We start from the raw sequence: 24518 nt of genomic DNA, 5'->3' as shown, positions 1-24518 counted from the left end.
TTTTTCTTTAAGGACTTGAATTCGAACAAATATATCTGCAAGTTGTATTTGTTATCAATAAATTAAGTAAATCTAAACAAATATTATCTTCAAATCATTATAGCCTATAAATTAAATATTAATAATCGTAAAAATTACTTTATTTAAAAAAAATCGAGAAATGCTCCTATATAAAATTTCATCAGATTTTTCATCTCAATGCAAAGTTTAAACAGATTTGATCAAAACTGGTGAATTCATCCAAATATACCAATAGCAAAATAAGATTTATTTATTCTTCATTATCTTATATCTATCCAAAGGTCGAACAACTCAAGAATTTATTTTGTTTTGGAGAGGTTTCACCTAAATTATTATATATTATTTAAATTTAATTATAAAAGTAGATTTGTAACTTTTACAGATGAAATGTGTTTTTAATTTCGCCTGACGGGACAAAATAGGTTAAGAAAGACCTTTAAAAAATATTTGAATTGCAATCTAATTTGATTTATCATTTATGAATAAATTTATGGCATAATGTCAAAAATAACCCCTGGTGTTTATTAAAATAATTATGTTGGGTTCTACTCTTTTTTTTGAAGCATTTTAACCCCTCAATATTTCACTTTGGGGGAAAAGCTCCATCTATAGATGAAAATAATTAATTAACACAAGATTAACGCTCCAAAATATAAACATTTTAACCTAAAATGAAACGTTGAGGGCTAAAATGCTACATAAAAAAATAAGGGGCCATAGCTGTAAAGATTAAAAGAGTGGGAGTCCTAATTGTAAATATTAAAATAATGGAGCCCTAAATGTAAATATTAAAGGAGCAGGGCCCTGAGCAATTTCTCATAGTGCTCTTCCCAAGAGTTGACTCTGAAAATAGTAGTAACAAGTTCAAGGATCATTTTAATAATTCGACATGTTTAACTACTGTTTTGTTATAGTTTGATAAAGTTTAATTATTATTTTGTAACGGTTTGGAAAAATTAAATGATTTGTTGTGTCTTTTTTTTTTCAATGAATAAAGAAAGCAAACTAAGTCTAATTTAAAATTCCAGCTTTGCTTGTTGCAGTGTCTGCTTTAACTTGATATACTGATATAAGCTGTGCTGTGTTGGGGGAGATCTGAAAGTTCGAAAACCAAAGGGGAGACTCCAAGCTAACCTTGCCATACCATCGAGCTAGGGCTTATACTATTAATAGTAAATATTTTTTTAGAGGATTTTAATTTAAATAATTATATCTGTAAAATGTATATGTGTTGTTTGACTAAAAAAATCTTAAATAAATATTATTTTATAATAATCTTATACTATTTAAAAAAATTCATACAAAATAATTGATAAATCGATTATCCGATAACGATCTTTTGCATGAACAAAACGCCCCTTCAAGTTTTCAAGGACCTTTATTATCCTTTATAATTTTCCGTGAACATCCTGACAATTTCTTCTTTGACTACTTCAGTCCTTGTTTTGAGCTATAATTAAAATATTTTTTATTATTATTATTATAATTATGTTAGATTCGGTTAAATTCATTTGATTAGATGATGGTCTGATTCAGGACTAAATTAAAAATCAAAAAGTAAAATGAAAAATTTAAAGATCAAATTGTAAAGGAAGCAAAATGAGAGGAATTACATGGCTATTATCTCAAAGCATAATATAATAGAATATTATGGAAATTGATAAATTAAGTTTGAAATGTTGTAATATAGAAATTACCAAGACTAAATTTTGGTATTTATGAAATTTTGGAAAATAAGTGCTTTTGGGTGAAAACACTAAAACAAATCCTTTAATTTCCCCCGAAATTGGTTTGTAGTAAGGGAGAGAATCATTTTTTAAATAAATTTCAAGTTTTTAAATTTTTTTAAAAATAAATTTTTAGAAATGCCTTAACTAAACACTAATAATAATAATAATTTTAAGTTTTTTTAAAATAATTTTTTATAAAATTTATAAAAGTACTGCACGTTGTATTTTGAATGGTTGAGGCACTCAAAATGATAATATTAGTAACGTTAAAACACATACATTGAGCGAAAAAAAAAGTTTAGACACCTAAATAAAAAATATATATAATTTAGATTTTTTTATTATGCCTAGATTTTTTAATCATTAGATTTGAAAAAAAAATCTAATTCGAAAAAAATATTACAAGTACTATAATCATCATCGAAAATTGAGACTATTACATTTGGGCCATCACATTAACATAGCTAATTATCATGTCAACATTTTTTCTTAAACTCCTCCATTCATCCTTAAATTCAAGGCTTGGTAATTATCATTCTATAAGCTTTGATTTTGTTTTTTTATGTTTTGTAATGTCTTTGATTGTGTTCATATATTTGGAAGAGCAAAGTGCGGTTGAAATCTCAAAGGAAAGAGAAAATTCAAGCTAATTAAGTAATTCGTCAATTTAAATAATAACATAAGTTTAAATAATGTGTATGTAATCTAAATCAAGTCTGTATTTATATTTACATGCATAGTGTTTTTGTTTGTGTAATTACAATGTGTAAAAATGTATAAATTATGATTTTGGCTTTAATTAAGCATTCAACTAGCATGTTTTGCACGTCACAGTTTTTGGAGGATAAGTATATACTAACCAAAATACCTCTAGTTCTTAATAAATAGATATGATAGTCGTATGAGTTGGACGTTAACATGTCGATTAAGATATGATAGTCGTTTGAGATTCTGAGATCGGATTTTAACATATTTCAACTAGCATGTTAACATCCAGCTCAAATTGTCGTCAAATTTTTAATGAAAAATGACGAGTTTGAAATATATGGATAGTCATATAACTATTTTGTAACTATTAATAGTTGAAAGACTCAATAAAATAATATCCTATAACTAAAAGGTTATTTTATAACTTTTAATAATTAAATAAACGTATACTTAACTCTTAAATTCCCAATGCATTATTACGTGAGTTTTACCTGATTAGCATGTATTTAAAATATCCAGTTAAAAATCAATGATTAAACAAAAATAATGCACTGCTTTAACAAGTGGGTTGAAGTCATTGGGCGCAATATTCAAGTCAGCAGTAAGACCGGCTCCTTACCTTTTTGTTCCATGATGTCGTTGGTCGGCCAATTTTATAAACAGAGACTCGACTCTGCCCTCCACTTGTCCACTTTACCTAATCGTCTTCCCTCATCGATCCACACATGTCTTAGACCAATTTTCATATCCTAATGGCATCTGTTGTTTCTTTGCCTTTCACACCCCTTCATCTGCAATTCAATTCACCATCCACAACAATAACTAGCTTGTTTCAACGTCAGGCGATCGTCCGGCCAATTAGAGGTTCAGTGTCAGATAAACCACCTGCACAGGCGTCAGTTTCCAAGACTGGAGAAACCAAGCTTCCGTTGAAGGAAATCCCGGGGGATTATGGTCTTCCTTTCGTCGGTCCGATCAAAGACCGGCTTGACTATTTCTACAACAAAGGCCGGGATGAATTCTTTAAATCCAAAATCCAGAAATACCAGTCAACAGTATTTCGAACCAACATGCCACCTGGTCCTTTCATCTCTTCAAACCCAAAGGTTGTCGCTTTACTCGACGGTAAGAGTTTCCCTGTTCTTTTCGATGTGTCCAAAGTTGAGAAAAAAAACCTTTTCACCGGAACTTACATGCCGTCAACCGACCTCACGGGCGGCTACCGTGTCCTCTCCTATCTCGACCCTTCCGAGCCAAAACACGCCAAGCTCAAACAACTGGTGTTTTTTCTCTTGAAGTCTAGAGCAAACAAAGTGATCCCTGAGTTTGAAGCTTGTTACTCCAAATTATACGAAACATTAGAGGAAGAACTTTCCCAGAAAGGAAAAAGCAGTTTTCAGTCAGTTAATGATCAAGCTGGGTTTAATTTCTTGTGTAGAGCTTTCTTCGATTCGAACCCGGCTGATACTAAGCTAGGAGATGACGGTCCAAGCTTGATTAGTAAATGGGTATTGCTTCAACTGGGTCCGATTCTTTCTCTTGGTCTACCGGGATTGATCGAAGAACTTGCAATCCGTTCTTTTCCTCTTCCTCCATTTCTTGTCAAAAAGGATTACCAGAGACTTTACGATTTTTTCTACAAATCCTCTGGTTTCGTTCAAGAAGAAGCTGAGAAGCTGGGTATCTCACGAGAAGAAGCTTGCCATAACATGTTATTCGCCACGTGCTTTAATACCTTCGGTGGCATGAAGTTCTTCTTCCCCAACATGCTAAAGTGGATCGGCAGAGGTGGAATCAAATTACATACTGAATTAGCAAAAGAGATCAGGTCGGTTATCAAATCCCACGGCGGGAAACTCACGATGGCCACGGTGGAACAGATGCCGTTGACGAAATCCGTCGTATACGAAGGTCTCCGGATCGAACCTCCGGTTGCTTCACAGTACGGGAGAGCGAAGAAAGATCTGTTGATCGAGAGCCACGACGCCGTTTACCAAGTGAAAGAAGGCGAGATGTTGTATGGGTACCAACCTTTTGCAACTAAAGACCCGAAAATATTCGAGGATGGCGAGGAGTTTGTACCGGACAGATTCATGGGGGACGATGGTGAAAGGCTGTTAAAGCACGTGCTTTGGTCGAATGGACCGGAGACTGAGAACCCGACGTTGGAGAACAAACAGTGCGCCGGCAAGGATTTCGTGGTGCTGGTGTCGCGGCTTTTCGTGGTGGAACTGTTCAGGCGATACGATTCGTTCGAGATCGAAGTCGGTAAGTCGCCGTTGGGAGCTGCCGTGACGGTAACAGCATTGAAGAGGTCAACCTTTTAGAGTTGCATTGAATTCTTAGATCTGTGGATCCTAGAATCCTTAATTGTTTAGACACTAATAAAATTATGCCATCTCATCAAATTTTAAGAATATAAACACACTGTCATGGACGGCATAAGTCAGTTAATCGACCTATCAACCGATGTTATGTAAATAATGATTATGATAGCTGGTTAATTCGACTATTTTATTCGATGATGGATCAAGTTAAAGAAAATTCAATAATTCATTAAATAATTTTAGTGGTAAAAATATTGTCAATTTTAGAAGATTTAAATTTAAATATTTATATTTATAAAATATATATACATTGTATATTGTCGTAAGTTAAAAATTTATAAATAAAAATTATCTGATCGATTAGCCTAATTGTTTTATTACCTCGGATAACGTTGTCTAATTACAAGAACATTAGGGGAATTGGAATAATTTATGTACTTGAGTAATGTTTTCTTCTTTTGTAACTAAATAGTATTTTTTATAAGCATAAAGTATGCAAATGGTATCCGATTATAATATGTTGATTTGTTAAGTCTTCAATTATTAAAAGTTATAAAATAGTCACATGTTTATTCATATTTTTAAAACTCGTCATTTTTTTATTAAAAAATTGATGATCGTCTGAGCTGAATGTTAACATGCTGACTAAGATATGATAGTCGTTTGAGATTTTAGGATCATATTTTATCGTATCATAGTCAACAAATGGTCATTTATTATAAGGTGATGTTTTGTTAAAAATAATCTACATTAAGTTGAGTCTAAAAAAATAAAGTGTAAAGCATACAAATGGTCCCCAACTATAAGGTGATGCTTTATTGAGTCTCTCGACTATTAAAAGTTACAAAATGACCCTTCAATTATAGGGCGTTGCTTTGTTGACTCACTGACTATTAAAAGTTGCAAAATGATCACCTGATTATTTAATATGTTCCAAACTCATCCTTTAAAAATTTGACAGTGCTCTGAGCTAGATGTTAACCTGACAAATGAGATATGATAAAATTTGATTTTACAATCTTAAAAACTGTCATATCTCAGTCAACAAGTTAACATCCAACTCAAATTATTGTTAAATTTTTAACGAAAAAAGATGAGTTTGGAACATATTAAATAGTTGGGTGATCATTTTATAACTTTTAATAGTTGTGGGACTCAACAAAGCAACACCCTATAGTCGAATGATCATTTTGTAATTTTTAATAGTCGAGAGATTCAACAAAACATTACCATATAGCCGAGGGACTATTTGCGTACTTTACCCAAAAATAAAAACGTACAAGAGATGAAAATAATATAAATATCATTCATGGAAGTTTTCTAAACTCAAAATTACATTAATAATTATCAAGATAATTTTACAATTAAATTTTTTTTAACCTAGAACTATCCCTTTGTAGTTAGAAGGTATCTTAATTTCTCGAGAATATCATATGGCTCTCTTATGTGGAGGGCATTTCATAATTCGGAGGTCTCTTACGGAAGTTGCTCTCAACCTAGTTGTAGACACCCGTTTTTGTCCGGGTCTTTTTTGTATATTATTATTATCGTTATTTTTATTATTATTATTATTATTATTTATTATTAATATTACATTTTACATATTTTGCAGGCCAAAGCCCAATACAACAAGGCCCAACCAAGGCCCAACAGAGGCCCAACAACCCGAAGCCCAATTGGCCCAATCCCAGAGCCCAACAACCAAATCAGATTAGGGTTTCAAACCCTAAAACAAATTAGGGTTTCAAACCCTAAATCCCCTATCCAGCCGCCGCCACCGCCAGCAGCAAGTTGCACTTCCCACCGCCGTCGTCACTGCTGCCGGTCCATCTCATCGTCGCCGTCATCATTAACAGAGGCCGAACAGTGATAGAAACAGTGAAAAAAAACAATCAACAGAAACCAAATCAATATCAACTTATCAAATACAGTGGCCTAAATCTGAAAACCCATTAAAATAACACCCAAAAATCCCGAAAAATCTGGACTTTATTCACCCAAATCAGAGAAATCAAACCCTATTCATAGACCTCATCATCTCACCAAACGAAGTAAAAAAAAATCAGCATGCAAAGCAAGATAAAAGGAAAGAGCAAAGAGAACAGAGAGCAAGGGGGGTGATAACAAAAAAAAGGGAGAGACCATTCGGGTTTAGAAAAAAATCAGAAAGGAAAAAGAGAGGAACCGAAGCTTACCATAACCGACCACCATTGCTTCATCGGGGTGATTAGGCTCTATCTTTGGAGGTATATTTTTTTTTTACCTTTCGGATTTGGGGGTTTCGGGTTTGGTTGTGAGTGGGGGTTTAGTTTCAGGTCGATTTTAAGGGGAAACTGTGTAGTTTGTGAGACCCCGTGGCCACCGTTCTACGGTGGCCGGGGTTGAGTGCTCTGTTTGGCTGTTGCGGCGAGGGAGAAAGGAGAGTAGAGAGAGGGAAAGGAAGGAGGCTGAGAGAGGGGTGAAAATGATTTAGGGTTCGGTTAATAACCTTAAAATGGGATTATATCCCAGTTTCAAAAACGACGCCGTTTAGAGGTTTCCGTGTTTTCATATTAAGGGGTAAACTACTCTTTTGGTCCCTGATGCTTTGTAACCGTATTATTTAGCCATTAAATGAAGTTTCATTTATTTGATTTCAGATTCTGATGTTTCCTTATTTATATTTTAGTCCTTTTATTATTTGTTAAGTTATTTTTGTTAATATTTTACATTGGTCACTATATTTGTGAATATATTATTTTAGCCATTGGCTTGTGTATGGTTTAATTCCTATTTAGTCTTTTAGGTTTCAGTTTTCCTATTTGAGTCTCCTTTTTATTTCTTGTTATATTTTCGTCCTAACATATGTGTTGATGTTTATGACAATTTTATATATCAAGCCTGGAATTTGTGAAATGTTTATTTCAGTCCTTAAATTTTCTGTAATGTTAGTTTGGTTTTATGCCTATTCATGTTTATTGATTTGTGATTAATTTTATTTTGATCATCGTATGTATATTAATGGAATTTATTAACATTTATGTTTTAGTCTTTAAACTGGGTTGCCTTCTATTTTAGTCCATCTTTGTTCTTAGTTTTTATTTTCGATGAGGTTTATGATTTTGATCATCTGTTTTGCATCCTTTTTATTTCGGTCCTTTATGTTGGCTTGTGGGTTCGATTGGGATTAATATTTGATTTAGGCTTAAATTTCTTTTAGGTTCATTTTAGTCACTATCCTAGGTATTATAACATTTTTTGGTTTATATTTGGTTCTGGTTTCAATATTTATAAATGTTACATCTTAGCCACTGATTTAATATTTCATGTGTGTTTCTTTGATATTCGAATCTGGCCACCCCATTTTTAAATACTTTATTTTAGTCCTATTAATGTATGTTATGTCATTTTTGTGAATATTTGACTTTTGGACATTATGTTTGTAATAGTTTCATTCTAGTCCTAAGTTCTTGTGTTGTGATATTTTGTGGATGTTTGAATTCAGCCATCATATTTGCAAATGTTCTATTTTGGTCACTGTCTGACATTTTATTTAATTACTTTTTGATCCTCCATGTTTCTGTGAAATTTCAATTTAGTCATAAGCTTTACTTTTGGGTTATTTTCACTTCTAGTATTTGACTGTTTAATGTTTGTGATATGGGCTCTAAATTATTTTTATTTTATATTTAGTCCTTTAAATTTCGGTTAGTGCTATTTTGGTCCATTAATTTTCTGTTTTTTGCTGTTTAGCCCCCTAAGTTTCTGTTTCTATTATTTTAGCCCCTTAAATGTTTTATATTTATTTTGGTTTGTAATATTTACTAATTTATTTTTAGACATTTATGTATGGATGTGTTTTACTCATTAGTTAATTATTTTGATTATGTAAATAATGTTTTCAATTTCATTTAATGTAAATATTTTATTTTGTATTTCCAATTACATTTATTTTCATTATATCTTTATCTATGTAAGAAATATTCGATTATATTTTCAAGAACACGTATGCGTAGAATGGGCGTGGAAAGTACCATTTGGTCGAAGTGGTACGATCCGATACGGCATTTTAACGACATAGGAACTTGCAATAAGTCGAGTATATTTTACTAATTAATTTATTCAAACAATGCAATGTGTGTTATTTTAAATGACAATTTACTTTATTTTATGTGAATGTAAATTTCAAAATTTTTAATTTGTATTCAATTCACGTTTTCAGTTAATCAATTTATTCGTATGTAAACATTGTTTTTAATTATATTCGATTTGTATTTTTAACATAATCAATGGTAGAATATTCTTTACGAATGAGAATAGTTCGAGTTAGTTGTCCCGATGGAGGGTTGCTAATTTCAAGATTTCCTTTCGAGTTAAAGAATTTTCTCTAATTAAATAATTCGAAGCAAATTAATTAATGTTCGATAAATGGATCATAAATTAACTTTATATTCGATTTGTAATTTCCACCATTTTGACAATGTGTAAGCGACACAGTACCAATTTTGGGCGCTGTGAGGTGCTAATCCTTCCCCACGCGTAACCGACTTCCGAATCCATTTAAATGAATCTTTGGTAACGCATACCGAATTTTGTCTAAAAAATGATTTTTTCTTAAAATTGTTTTAAAAGACGTTTTTAGGTATTCGACCTACCTAACCCAAAGGTCGATGGCGACTCTATTCAATTTATTCCAAATTAATTCCAAATTCCCCAATTTTTCCAAATTAGAGTCATAATCGTTTTTTAAAATAATATTTAATTGTTCCACCTAAAAATGGTTATGACAGCTTGGCGACTCTGCTGGGGACTTTTTTTAGAGAGTCAGGCTGTATGTCGTTTACATATTGTCATCTTGGTGGAAATGATGATTTCTAGTTTTAGTTAATTTATGATCCGCTTATTGAAGTTTTTAATTGCTTCATTTTTAATTATCATACTAACATTTTATCTTTTTGCTTTCAGCTCTGTCCAAGTTTTTGTCGAGTTTTTTCTTTTTCATTTTGAGTCAAAGGTAGGTATGTTCCTCCTCACACACATCACATACATGTGCATAACATAAGCTCCAGACACGAGCTTCGATCCAAATTAGTTGGGGTGAATGCTTTACTCTCGTAAGAATTTATTCTTCGTATGAGTTTTAGCAAATAACTCGTGGGATACATACCTTATACCTTCGTAGGGATTTATTCCTCGTATGGGTATAAGGCAGTGAATCCCCTCGAATTGAACTCGTTCCGCTCGAAACCTGTAATGGGTGAGGATCGAGGGTCTGGTAGCCCAAGGGGGCACCGACATCAAGGACAATTCGAGTACCCTTTTCCCCATTAGAGCCGAAACCAAGCATATAGTGAACCGTCGAACGATCACCCTAGGTATAATCATACTGAACCTTTGTCCGTCAGTAGGTACCCAAAATAGGTGTACACGAAGGAGGAACGATTCTAAACCTTAACCTTTTAAATTTGTAGAATGTTTTTTTTTTTTTTCCGAATAAAAGCATGCGAACTAGATACCATGCGGTTAGGACCAATTTTTTGAAATTATTCATTTTGGGTAGATAACATGTACGGGTAGGACTATTATCTATTTAAAGCATGCTCGGGTAGATATCATGATGGGTAGGTGTTATATTAATAACACTTTTATCTATATCGATTGTCTTACCTATACTAACTAATTTCTTTTATTTTCTTTGTGTGCACTAACTTATTTATTTTCTGTTGTTTTTGTTTTTTTTCATTCTTCTTTACATTGCATCATCATAACATAATGCGAAAATGTTGATCAGCAAGGGGATATTCGAGAGAAAATTTTCACAAGAAGAGATAAAAGTTTTCAATCAAGCGATCGCATACACAGACATGCATTGAGGGCTAAAAAGAAGTCCAGAGTACAAGAATGAGACTTGCTCAAAGATCGTGCATCATTCGAGATTGATATGATAATCCATTGATCCGAGGAGTGATCCAGCAGTATATTTTCATCTACAAGCATTCTATCACTAACAATCAAGGAGTGGCATACAGACTTCAGCACTGTAGAGGCATTAATGGTGTCAGATTACGGAACGCTTTAGGGGCATCAGTTTCAAATACGAAGAGACGAAACGAAGCAGTGAGCTCAAAGATTGTGCAACATTTGAGACTAAAACAATGATCCATTGAGCCAAAGAGTAATCCAACAGTAGATTCTCATCTACAATTATTTCATCGCTATCCATCAAGGAGCGACGCACTGACTTCAGCACCGCCGGGGCACTAATGGTGTCAGATTACAGATCATTGAGGGGCATTATTGAGGACGAAGATCTGAGACGAAGCAGCGATCTATTTCAGACTTAGCATCTAAGCGAATGCATGTCTGTAAAGTGGATTGTCTTGTGAGGCGAAGGCTTTTATCTCTGGTGAAAATTGTTCTAAAATATTCATCGTTGGGATTAACATTTCTGCATTTGCATTTGCATCATTGCATTTTGCACAATATCCATTTAAGCATGTTTACATGCATTAATCATACCTTGCTGGAAACTTGGAGGAAGCACTTCTAACTGTGCAATTGCATTCACACAGTACTGAGAATGGATGCAAAATTTGAGGAATTAAAGAAAGAGCTGAACGAGAGTTTGCAAAAGATGCAAGTTGAGTGGGGGGTTAAAATGGAGCAGATGCAAAAGACCACCGTGGATCGTATCTTGCAAAACCAAAAAGACCTAGTTGACCAAATGGTAGCAAAGATGGCTGAGCTCAACCAAGAAAAAAGCAAAGAAAAGATTTCATTGACCCGTGAAACAGTTAAATGTGTGAAAGCACAGGCTAGTTCGCAACCAATTATCTCGCCCAACAGGATTCCCAGTCACCTAGCGACGAGAAGAGCCAAGAACGAGATCCCAGATAATTTGAAACAGTGGTGCAGAGAGACATTCCATGGAATGAGAGGACAAAACTCTCACAACGGGATGGATGCAACAGAACTAGTACTAGTTCCTAACTTGGTGCTCCCGCCCAAATTCAAGATGCCCGAGTTTGAAAAGTACAGGGGAACCAGTTGCCCCAATGCCCACCTCACGATGTTTATTCGAAGAATGACTGGATATACTAACAATGATCAGATGTTGATCCACTGCTTTCAAGACAGTTTGATTGGACCCGCTTCAAGGTGGTACCACCAACTGAGTCGTTCTCAAGTCCGCTCCTGGAGGGATTTGGCTAGTGCTTTTCTGGGCCAATACAAGCACATGATTGATATGGCCCCCGATCGAACAATGCTTCAGAATATGGGGATGAAGAATTATGAGAGTTTTCGACAGTACGCACAACGATGGAGGGATATTGCATCTCAAGTGCATCCACCAATGACTGAAAGAGAGTTCATCACTCTATTCATAGATACATTACAGTCTCCTTATATCGACTACATGATAGGGGTTGCCACTAAGAGTTTCTCTGACATTGTCATGTGTGGAGAAATGATTGAAAGAGCTATTAATAATGGCCAGATATGTGGTACTAGCCATACTGACATTGAGGAAAGAGCTGAGGTCAGTCTAGTGGATTTAACTAATCTGGGGACCGTGTCTCATAATATTTTTCGTAAAAAGACATGCATCAATCCAATTCCGATGACATATGAGGAATTGCTCCCAGCTCTAATTGAGAACAACCTGGTGATTCCAGTTCAATCCAAACCAAGAACTGACCCATATCCTGAAGGCCATGATATTAATGCCATATGCAGCTATCACATTGGGATCTCAGGGCATACCACTGAGAATTGTAGGGCATTAAAGTGCAAGGTCCAAGATCTGATCGATTCAGGGACATTAACGTTCAATGTGTAATGGGGCATTCTGATCGGAAGTCGGTCGGGGCATCCATCAGGAGATTTTGTTGCATTCTCATGCATGACATCTTGTTTGAATTTGTTTTTCTTTGTTCTTCTTATGTTTAAATTTTTGTAAGTCACTTGACGTTCGAACATTGTAAATAAAATACTTCCTTTTGAAAAAATAACAATGAGCAAATTTTAATCTTGAATTCTTTGAATATCATTTTAATTAAAAGCATTTTAATAATTGAGGTTGTAAATCTTTGACAAATGACAAGATTGAACCCTGCAAAATAATGACCCCTTGATCCTGATCCAGAGGTACACCATAATACATACCATTTTCTTGCAGGGACCGAGCTAGTTTTCTGTTCACATAAAGAGTCAATCAAAGGGTTTTGGCATTCAGGTATGTGTTAGGAGCGAATAAAATGGGGCAACTAGCACATGAGATTGCAAAACTAATTGGTTATTATTTCTGTTCATGACGTTCAATGATGATCATAATCTTCTCAGATTGAATGGTCAAGTAGATGAATCTAGTTTAGGTCAGTTGCTTGGGAATTGAACTCTAACGATGAGATTTTCTGACCTTCAACAAACACTGAGACTATAACAGGTTGTCCTCAGCGAGCTTAAGAAATGGAATCCGTAAACAAACAAACAAAAACATATATGTATACAATAAAGCTGAGCTATTCCGCTAAAGCAATTGGTAATAGAGGAAATTCGAAAGCCCTGGCTTTATGAATAGATTACATTCAAACCATGACATTGATCGGGTACTTGGCAATCCGGTGTATGCTCCACTGTGGTTGTCAAGTCGAAGACTTTGGGATGACATGAATCCTTCAGCTAGCTTGATAAAGGCAATTATAAAATATATGTACAATAAAGCTGAATTCAGCTAGCCAAACAATGGCAAATTAAATCAAATTTACTAAATAAGGAGTTTCGGCGAATATGGACTAAGGGAGTTGAGGAACACCTGTTATAGTCGACTTCACACGAGCACTTAGAATTCTCGTTTTTAGACCGATATTTCTGCACTACCTTGACTAGGTAAGTCTACGAAGCTTAAACAAATTGAAGATTTCAGAGAACTGAAACAAAAGTGTTCTAAAGAGTTTAGCAAGTGACTATGCTAGTTGTGCCATTTTGTTCGCCTCCGATTAAAATGCCAAATCAAGAAAGAGGGGTATGTCATTACCTTCACGAGGACCAATGGATGAAACACACCTTAGAATTTAGGTAGCCAACCTCTAAACCCACCTGTCGATCTTGATATTTGTCAAAGATTTGTAACTATCAATGATTAAAAGAGCATTTAATTCTTTTGATATCCAATGAATTCATGTTTTATGATTGGCTTCAATTGTGAAACTTAGAAGGAGGTAATATTTTTCAAAATTTTGAAAATTCAAGAAGAAGAAAAACATTTTCAAACAAGATAATATCTCCGGCGGAAATATCTTGGAATTCAACAAATATATCTCCGAAGCTCAGAATCAAAGTTGAATCAAAGAAGCTATTTTGGGGCAAAATTTGATGGGACAAACAAATGGTCTCAGGTAAAGGTTTGCAAGAGTACACCATGGTGGAAATACGGACAAGTTGAATCAATGATAGACTGCTCTCGCGATCATTCTCCTTCTAGATCGAGAAAAGTATATACATACATACACATACATACATACATACATACATCCATGATACATAAAATTTGCATCAAACATTTATCATCATGTGTATTAAAGACATTTTTCTCCTCACTTGAGGACAAATTCAATAAAAGAAGATCAAATAAATTTCATCTTGACATCTATCATAACTTCCAAAATAGTTAGTCAAAATTGCATCATTCTGATCTTTTCAGGAAATTAGAGCTCGGAAATAACCAGGTGTTTTCAACCTGAAAGAACAATGCAATCCACATATTTGGCTTCCTGAAGTCAACAATCAGATCTTCTGAAGATGTTTCCTCAACATGCAGGAATCAATAGATAAACTTTGAGCTATTGAGATTATTTTCTTTTAAAAAAATAAAGTGTCGTATCACTTGAGATAGTTTTCTTAAAAACAAATTTTATTTTGTCTCGCTTGAGACAACTTTCTCTTTAAAACAAATTTCATCTCGCTTGAGACACTTTTCCCCAAATTTTGAGAATTTTAAAACAAATTGTGTTTCGCTTGAGACATTTTTCCTTTGAGATACAAATTTTGAATTTGATTCACTAAAAACAAAATTAATCTCACCTTAGATTGTTGTTTCTTTCAAAACAAATTTTGTCTCGCTTGAGACCTTTTCCCTTTGAGATCCAAATTTCGGATTTGTTTCACATTAAACAAAGTTGATCTCACTTGAAATCGTTTCTCAAAAACAAACTTTGTCTCGCTTGAGACAACTTCTCTAAAAACAAATTTTGTCTCATTTGAGACTATATCTTAAAGCAAATTTCGTCTCGCTTGAGACATCATTTTCTCTCATAATACAAATTTCAAGGTTGTTGTACTTAAAGCAAAATTAATATCACTTGATATTCTCAAAGCTGATTTGTCTCGCACGAGACATTTCCCCTCTTAACAAATCCTGAAATTGTTTCATTTGAAACAAAATAAACGCTTTGGAAAACACCTTTGAGATTATTTCCATATAAACAAAATCGACAATATTTGAATCTTTTAAAACGATTTTTTATCTCTTAAAGACAATTTCTTTTGAAAAAAATCTTTGGGTTTGTTTCTCTTGAAAAAAAAATCTTTGAGTTTGTTCCTCTTGAAAAAATCTTTGAGTTTGCTCCTTTTGAATAAAAATCTTGGAGTTTGTTCCTTTTGAATAAAAATCTTTGAGTTGTTTCTTTTGAAAAATATCTTTGAGTCTATTTATTTTGAAACAAAGTTTTGTCTCTCTTGAGACAATTTCGTGAAAAATCTTTGAGTCTGTTTCCTTTGAAACAAAACAAACATCTTTGAGATCATTTCCCTTTAAACGAATTTTGTCTCATTTGAGACAGTTTTCCTTTAAACAATCTTTGAGTCATTTCCTTTGAAACAAAATTTTGTCTCTTTTAAGAGACAGTTGCTTTTGAAACATATCATCTTTTGGGTTTGTTTCTTCTGAAACAAATCTTTAATTTGGTTTCTCTTGAAACCATAACTTTTAGATGGCCAGCCGTCCTCATCACGTAGGAACCGTGTTATCACCTTTAGATGGCCAGAACTCTTCATCACGTATGAGCCGTGTCATTCCCCGACCAGATCTCTTCATCACGTATGAGCCGTGTCACCCTAGATAACTAGCCGTCCTCATCACGTAGGAACCGTGTTATCACCTTTAGATGGCCAGAACTCTTCATCACGTATGAGCCGTGTCATACCCCGACCAGATCTCTTCATCACGTATGAGCCGTGTCACCCTAGATAACCAGCCGTCCTCATCACGTAGGAACCGTGTTATCACCTTTAGATGGCCAGAACTCTTCATCACGTATGAGCCGTGTCATTCCCCGACCAGATCTCTTCATCACGTAGGAGCCGTGTCAACCATAGATAACCAAACTCTTCATCACGTATGAGCAGTGGCGTCCCCAACAATCAACATTATCCAATTTATAGGAAAAAGAAAGAGAACCAGACAAAAACGTGTTGTATTGTCGTCTTTGCCCTATTCTTGTTAACACAAGAATGTGCAAAGAGGGGCAGCTGTAGACACCCGTTTTTGTCCGGGTCTTTTTTGTATATTATTATTATCGTTATTTTTATTATTATTATTATTATTTATTATTAATATTACATTTTACATATTTTGCAGGCCAAAGCCCAATACAACAAGGCCCAACCAAGGCCCAACAGAGGCCCAACAACCCGAAGCCCAATTGGCCCAATCCCAGAGCCCAACAACCAAATCAGATTAGGGTTTCAAACCCTAAAACAAATTAGGGTTTCAAACCCTAAATCCCCTATCCAGCCGCCGCCACCGCCAGCAGCAAGTTGCACTTCCCACCGCCGTCGTCACTGCTGCCGGTCCATCTCATCGTCGCCGTCATCATTAACAGAGGCCGAACAGTGATAGAAACAGTGAAAAAAAACAATCAACAGAAACCAAATCAATATCAACTTATCAAATACAGTGGCCTAAATCTGAAAACCCATTAAAATAACACCCAAAAATCCCGAAAAATCTGGACTTTATTCACCCAAATCAGAGAAATCAAACCCTATTCATAGACCTCATCATCTCACCAAACGAAGTAAAAAAAAATCAGCATGCAAAGCAAGATAAAAGGAAAGAGCAAAGAGAACAGAGAGCAAGGGGGGTGATAACAAAAAAAAGGGAGAGACCATTCGGGTTTAGAAAAAAATCAGAAAGGAAAAAGAGAGGAACCGAAGCTTACCCATAACCGACCACCATTGCTTCATCGGGGTGATTAGGCTCTATCTTTAGAGGTATATTTTTTTTTTACCTTTCGGATTTGGGGGTTTCGGGTTTGGTTGTGAGTGGGGGTTTAGTTTCAGGTCAATTTTAAGGGGAAACTGTGTAGTTTGTGAGACCCCGTGGCCACCGTTCTACGGTGGCTGGGGTTGAGTGCTCTGTTTGGCTGTTGCGGCGAGGGAGAAAGGAGAGTAGAGAGAGGGAAAGGAAGGAGGCTGAGAGAGGGGTGAAAATGATTTAGGGTTCGGTTAATAACCTTAAAATGGGATTATATCCCAGTTTCAAAAACGACGCCGTTTAGAGGTTTCCGTGTTTTCATATTAAGGGGTAAACTACTCTTTTGGTCCCTGATGCTTTGTAACCGTATTATTTAGCCATTAAATGAAGTTTCATTTATTTGATTTCAGATTCTGATGTTTCCTTATTTATATTTTAGTCCTTTTATTATTTGTTAAGTTATTTTTGTTAATATTTACATTGGTCACTATATTTGTGAATATTATTTTAGCCATTGGCTTGTGTATGGTTTAATTCCTATTTAGTCTTTTAGGTTTCAGTTTTCCTATTTGAGTCTCCTTTTTATTTCTTGTTATATTTTCGTCCTAACATATGTGTTGATGTTTATGACAATTTTTATATATCAAGCCTGGAATTTGTGAAATGTTTATTTCAGTCCTTAAATTTTCTGTAATGTTAGTTTGGTTTTATGCCTATTCAGGTTTATTGATTTGTGATTAATTTTATTTTGATCATCGTATGTATATTAATGGAATTTATTAACATTTATGTTTTAGTCTTTAAACTGGGTTGCCTTCTATTTTAGTCCATCTTTGTTCTTAGTTTTTATTTTCGATGAGGTTTATGATTTTGATCATCTGTTTTGCATCCTTTTTATTTCGGTCCTTTATGTTGGCTTGTGGGTTCGATTGGGATTAATATTTGATTTAGGCTTAAATTTTCTTTTAGGTTCATTTTAGTCACTATCCTAGGTATTATAACATTTTTTGGTTTATATTTGGTTCTGGTTTCAATATTTATAAATGTTACATCTTAGCCACTGATTTAATATTTCATGTGTGTTTCTTTGATATTCGAATCTGGCCACCCCATTTTTTAAAATACTTTATTTTAGTCCTATTAATGTATGTTATGTCATTTTTTGTGAATATTTGACTTTTGGACATTATGTTTGTAATAGTTTCATTCTAGTCCTAAGTTCTTGTGTTGTGATATTTTGTGGATGTTTGAATTCAGCCATCATATTTGCAAATGTTCTATTTTGGTCACTGTCTGACATTTTATTTAATTACTTTTTGATCCTCCATGTTTCTGTGAAATTTCAATTTAGTCATAAGCTTTACTTTTGGGTTATTTTCACTTCTAGTATTTGACTGTTTAATGTTTGTGATATGGGCTCTAAATTATTTTTATTTTATATTTAGTCCTTTAAATTTCGGTTAGTGCTATTTTGGTCCATTAATTTTCTGTTTTTTTGCTGTTTAGCCCCCTAAGTTTCTGTTTCTATTATTTTAGCCCCTTAAATGTTTTATATTTATTTTGGTTTGTAATATTTACTAATTTATTTTTAGACATTTATGTATGGATGTGTATTTTACTCATTAGTTAATTATTTTGATTATGTAAATAATGTTTTCAATTTCATTTAATGTAAATATTTTATTTTGTATTTCCAATTACATTTATTTTCATTATATCTTTATCTATGTAAGAAATATTCGATTATATTTTCAAGAACACGTATGCGTAGAATGGGCGTGGAAAGTACCATTTGGTCGAAGTGGTACGATCCGATACGGCATTTTAACGACATAGGAACTTGCAATAAGTCGAGTATATTTTACTAATTAATTTATTCAAACAATGCAATGTGTGTTATTTTAAATGACAATTTACTTTATTTTATGTGAATGTAAATTTCAAAATTTTTAATTTGTATTCAATTCACGTTTTCAGTTAATCAATTTATTCGTATGTAAACATTGTTTTTAATTATATTCGATTTGTATTTTTAACATAATCAATGGTAGAATATTCTTTTACGAATGAGAAATAGTTCGAGTTAGTTGTCCCGATGGAGGGTTGCTAATTTCAAGATTTCCTTTCGAGTTAAAGAATTTTCTCTAATTAAATAATTCGAAGCAAATTAATTAATGTTCGATAAATGGATCATAAATTAACTTTATATTCGATTTGTAATTTCCACCATTATGACAATGTGTAAGCGACACAGTACCAATTTTGGGCGCTGTGAGGTGCTAATCCTTCCCCACGCGTAACCGACTTCCGAATCCATTTAAATGAATCTTTGGTAACGCATACCGAATTTTGTCTAAAAAATGATTTTTTCTTAAAATTGTTTTAAAAGACGTTTTTAGGTATTCGACCTACCTAACCCAAAGGTCGATGGCGACTCTATTCAATTTATTCCAAATTAATTCCAAATTCCCCAATTTTTCCAAATTAGAGTCATAATCGTTTTTTAAAATAATATTTAATTGTTCCACCTAAAAATGGTTATGACACTAGTGTTGGGACAGCCTACTATCTTACCTCCCCCTTATCCCATTACATATGGGAACAAGGGACAACCATCTCTTATGTGCAGTTTTAGTGAAAAACTGCAATGTTTGGCCGAGAAAAGTAGTTTTGCTTTTGCGGATATTCTATGGCAAATTTAGAATAATGTTAGAAAATTATTTTTAACGTTAAAAGTATGTTAAATATGTTTTTTTTAAATATCTTTAAAAATATTTTAAGACTTAAATGTAAGTATTATTTTTAAAAGAGTTAATTGCATCACACATCCTCAAAGTATGACTCTTATTCTAAATTAGCCCCTAAACTTTTAAAGTTTCAATTTCATCTCTAAACTATGATTATCATTCTAAATTAGTCCTCAAACAAACTTTTGAACATTTTATTTTCATTCTCAAACTATGATCTTTATTTTAAATTAGTCCTCAAACTTTTTAAACATTTCAATTTCATCCCAAACTATACATATATACTAATCACATCCCCCGTTAATAAAATTGCTAGGTCAAGTTATATTATTATATGTTTGAAAAAAAATAAAATTTAGGTTAAACTATGCTTGAAACTAATTGCATATTTGGATGGCTTTGGGGATAAAATTGAAAGATTCAAAAGTTTGGGGACCAATTCAGAATGAGGATCATAGTTTGGGGATGAAATTGGAATGTTAAAAATTTGAAGGACTGATTTAAAATAAAAATCATAGTTTGGAGATGAAATTAGAATATTCAAAAGTTTAAGATCTAATTTAAAATGAGGATCATAGTTTGGGGACATACGATGCAATAAACTCTTTTTTAAAATTATATTTTAAACCTTTTTGGAGATTTTGTTTACCACTATGATCCGTTGAAAGTTAGTTTCCTTTAATTTTTGTTAAACACTAAAAAAAAATCATTGAACTCTTGCAATTCGTTTACCCTCTTCAAGTTTGATTCATTTAGCCTTAAATTCTTATTTATAATAATTTATTTAATATAATATAAAATAAATCGAACCATTCTTAAAAACAATGTTATTTCATTAAATTGTTTTAAAAACAAATACATATTACTTTACTTTTAAAAAGTAATATGATTCAGAGTGACTCTATTCAATATTAATGTAAATATAATCATGAGGTTTAATTAACATGAGAAATTTGATTCACGTAATGACTGAAAGTGAAATCTCAACTGCTTTGGAAAAGAGTCCAAGATTTAAAATTTTTAATCCATACAATTTTGGCTATATTAAATAAAAAAATAAACATTTAAATTAGAAAAACATGGGTTGCGTAAACTTTAATTTATATAAATCCATAAACTGATCTAATTAGGATTAAAAATTGCAGTTTATCAAGTCTATACATATCTTCAGAGTATTGGTGGGCCTAAATGATATCATCAAACACGTAATATCCAGTTCTGTTTTAACTTCATTGACTGACTTTAAGTTAATCTTGGAAAGCACTCAAGCTCTCTTAACTCGATAGAACAAGTCATCAATTTTCTAAAGCGTTTATTCATTATTCACAATTACTTTATTCAATCGCCGGTAGTCAATGTATAACCTCATGAATTCATCCTTGACCTGAACCCATTGATCCATATCCATTGACATGAACCATTTTGATTGTTGATCGTTCTAACCATTGACCATTGATTTTTATAATTGACAATTAATTATTGACTTCAACTTTGACCTGTTTGCTAAAATACTCGATTCTAACTCTTTTTTTAATGTATTAATTGATTCAATTATCTTTGACTTTTTTAAAATATCCAAACAATTTTGGAGGATGTACTGTTCGAATCAAGTCACATATATGAAGTTTTGGTGAAGAAATGTGATTTGGGCATTACCTTAGTAAATTGAGGGTTGTATGAATATTTTAAATCCTATTGAGTATGCCATCCTCTAATCCTGCAACAAGCAACGGACTACTAGTAGGAAGAGCTTCATGCCCAAGCATCCAAAGTAGCTTTATTTTAGGTAAAGTTGCCATCGAGGACAAGACTATCTACAACTATGAATTACCCGGTGCACTACTCTTTCACCTCCATCAACCAGCGATAGCCCGATCCTGTCGAGTACGTGCCAGAAGAATGTTGGCCTCAAATCAACAAATCATTCTGCACCGGAGCTTCCTGTCCACCAATATAAACAATAGAAACCACAATGCGTCTTGTGCCACCCCAATGATCTACGTGCATACTGCTCCGTGCATGAGAAGGTTTGTCTCTTAACTTTGTGGTTAATATTCTACATTCAGATATAATTTAACAGAGTTGAATTTTCAGATAAATGCATGTGATAATTTCCTTAATAAATTTGATTTGGCACACGTTTTCTTTGTAAAATCTTTAACAATTTTAATATATTTTTTAAACATGTGAGATATAAGACATAGCCATGAACTTATTTTGCAAACGATTTTCCAATTTTTACGTTTTATTTTATTTATAAAAAATCGTCAAATTTGATTCTAAAATAGAAATTAAAGTTGAACCAACCACTTTACGAATAATAAGCCCCCCAACCCCCCAAATTCACGTTATTGGCAGGCGATTGACTCGGAATCCCCTGGACCTAAACCATTTTTGTTCCCAACAAAATCGCCATTTCTATAGTTGTCATGTACCCCCTAAATTTATCGTCCATCATTTAGTAATAATTGATGGTTAAGAAAAGCAAAGATAAGATCAAAGGGCTTTGGAGTTGGCGTTCGTCCCTTGCTCCAACAATTTGAGTGTATGAATTCAATGCAAATCCAACCATTTGCGTCTCGTCTCCGAGCCCTTCACTTCTTTTCTGATATTTTCTCTCAAATCTCTGCTGTTTTTTTATATACACTTGGGATTTTGTTTTAGCTTTTTGGCTCTTTTGTCAGCTTGATTTAGTGTATTCATATTTCGGGACGGGGATGGAGAGACGGAAGATGGGAGACACCAACACAATGTTCGAAGAGTCCGATAGTATTGGTGGTAAATCCCAGTTCGGGGACATGAAGGATTCGGACCCTGTCATGGCCGTCAATGCTCCTATGACTGCATCAGATGATTTGTTGCTTGCTTACAGCAACACACATCATCTAATTGTCCTCCATTTATCGAAGCCAACAGATTGAGTTGTGATGCTTCACCCTTAACCATGTCACCATGGAACCACACCGCACCTACGGACAAACCTTCATGGGACCCTTTCGACGGCAATGGCCAGGTTCCAGCTAATAGTCTCATCGGCTCGCTTACGCGTGAAGAGGGACATATTTATTCCTTGGCAGCCAGAGATGAGCTCCTTTACACCGGCTCCGATAGCAAGAACATTCGTGTGTGGAAGAATCTCAAAGAATTCTCTGGCTTCAAATCGAACAGTGGATTGGTTAAGGCCATTGTGATATCAGGTGAAAAAATTTTCACTGGCCATCAAGATGGGAAGATTCGTGTTTGGAAGGTCTCGATTAAGAACCCTTCCTTTCATAAACGAGCTGGAACATTGCCAACACTTAAAGATATCCTCAAAAGTTCTTTTAAACCGAGCAATTACATTGAAGTGAGACGCAAACGTTCACTATGGATCAAACACTCGGATGCGGTGTCTTGTTTGAGCTTAAACGAGGAACAAGGTCTTCTTTATTCAGCCTCATGGGACCGGACCTTTAAGGTTTGGAGAATTTCGGATTCTAAATGCCTTGAATCGGTTAATGCACACAACGACGCCGTTAACTCGGTAATTGCGAGCTCGGGTGAAATGGTTTTCACTGGTTCGGCAGACGGAACAGTTAAATTGTGGAAAAGGGAACTGCTTCGGAAAGGAACGAAGCATACCTTGTCTCAAACGATTATACAACAAGAATGTGCGGTAACAGCATTAGCAATCATTACCTCTGCAGGTCCAGCATTGTATTGTGGCTCCAGCGATGGCGTGATCACATACCGGGATAATGTGAAGGAATTCTCCCAGGGAGGAGAACTTAAAGGGCACAAGCTGGCGGTTCTATGTCTCGAAGCAGCCGGGAACTTGTTGATTAGTGGTTCAGCCGATAAGACTATATGTATTTGGCGTAGGGATGGTAAGGTACACACGAGCCTTTCGGTGCTAACAGGGCATACAGGGCCTGTGAAGTGCTTAGCAGTGGAAAAGGACAATGAATCGAAAAAGGAGCAGCGGTGGATCGTGTACAGCGGGAGCCTCGATAAGTCGGTGAAGGTATGGAGAGTTTCGGAGTTTCCGCAGGTGATGCCGATGCAGCCTAAACATCAGCACCAGGCGAGTTATGACGCAGAGTCTTTCGCAAAGGATGGGAGGACCAAGTCCACCAGCATACACAGCAGGAGTGGGACGTACTGATATTGAATACAAGTTTTCTCTTTCGGGGTTTGCTTAAAACAGAGAGGGATTAAATTTATTTTGAGAAATTTTCTTTGGCTATATATTGTAAAGATTGTTATTGATTTGGTGAATTAATTACTAATAATAAATTTTGATTTACACAATCTTACTGGTCTGGTTAGGCCAAGACAAATGGATGAACCAATCTCCTACCCAACAAACAAGTCCCAAGACAATGCTAACTTCAACTATGAATATCAGGAACCATGGAGGAAGACAAGATTTTATACATGACGTATGTATAATATTTTAAAAGAAATAAATCTTAGAAGATGAAAATAAATTATTAAAAATATCTATTATAAATTTAAATTTTTTAAGAGATTATTTTTCTATCTTTATACTATTATATTCTTCATCTTTACATTCACGGTTTTTTTTCCCGTTTAAACTGACCCAATTATCTTATGAACCAATATGAGAAATCGACCCATAACCCGTTTACCCCAACTCTAAATTAGAAATCCTAACCTAATCTATCCCTCATCAACCGCCACCGCTAGCCACCTTCACTGGTCCCATCAGTGTCCATAGCATTTCTAGTAAAGATTAATTAAGGAACAG

General features: G+C 34.2%; 2 protein-coding genes across 2 annotated transcripts; both read left to right on the top strand.

The window, feature by feature from the left end:
• Positions 1 to 3121: 3121 nt before the first annotated feature.
• On the top strand, positions 3122 to 4917 carry LOC120218622 (allene oxide synthase 1, chloroplastic-like). Its single transcript, XM_039215554.1, has one exon. The coding sequence runs from the start codon at positions 3212 to 3214 to the stop codon at positions 4784 to 4786; it is 1575 nt and encodes a 524-aa protein (XP_039071485.1). The 5' UTR covers positions 3122 to 3211; the 3' UTR covers positions 4787 to 4917.
• Positions 4918 to 22474: 17557 nt separating this feature from the next.
• On the top strand, positions 22475 to 23921 carry LOC120218643 (protein JINGUBANG-like). The gene has a single exon (XM_039215572.1). It carries the CDS (start codon positions 22713 to 22715, stop codon positions 23910 to 23912), a length of 1200 nt encoding a protein of 399 aa, XP_039071503.1. The 5' UTR covers positions 22475 to 22712; the 3' UTR covers positions 23913 to 23921.
• The last annotated feature ends 597 nt before the right edge of the window (positions 23922 to 24518 follow it).

This window comes from Hibiscus syriacus, unplaced genomic scaffold, assembly GCF_006381635.1.
Source record: "Hibiscus syriacus cultivar Baekdansim isolate YM2019G1 unplaced genomic scaffold, ASM638163v2 tig00110198_pilon, whole genome shotgun sequence".
NCBI lineage: Eukaryota > Viridiplantae > Streptophyta > Magnoliopsida > Malvales > Malvaceae > Hibiscus > Hibiscus syriacus.
Note: the sequence above shows the minus strand (reverse complement) of the source record. Positions and strands in the feature narration are given on the sequence as shown.

Excerpts from the sequence above, each read along its gene's own strand:
- LOC120218622 (XM_039215554.1), top strand. The coding sequence starts at position 3,212 with ATGGCATCTGTTGTTTCTTTGCCTTTCACACCCCTTCATCTGCAATTC.
- LOC120218643 (XM_039215572.1), top strand. The coding sequence starts at position 22,713 with ATGTCACCATGGAACCACACCGCACCTACGGACAAACCTTCATGGGAC.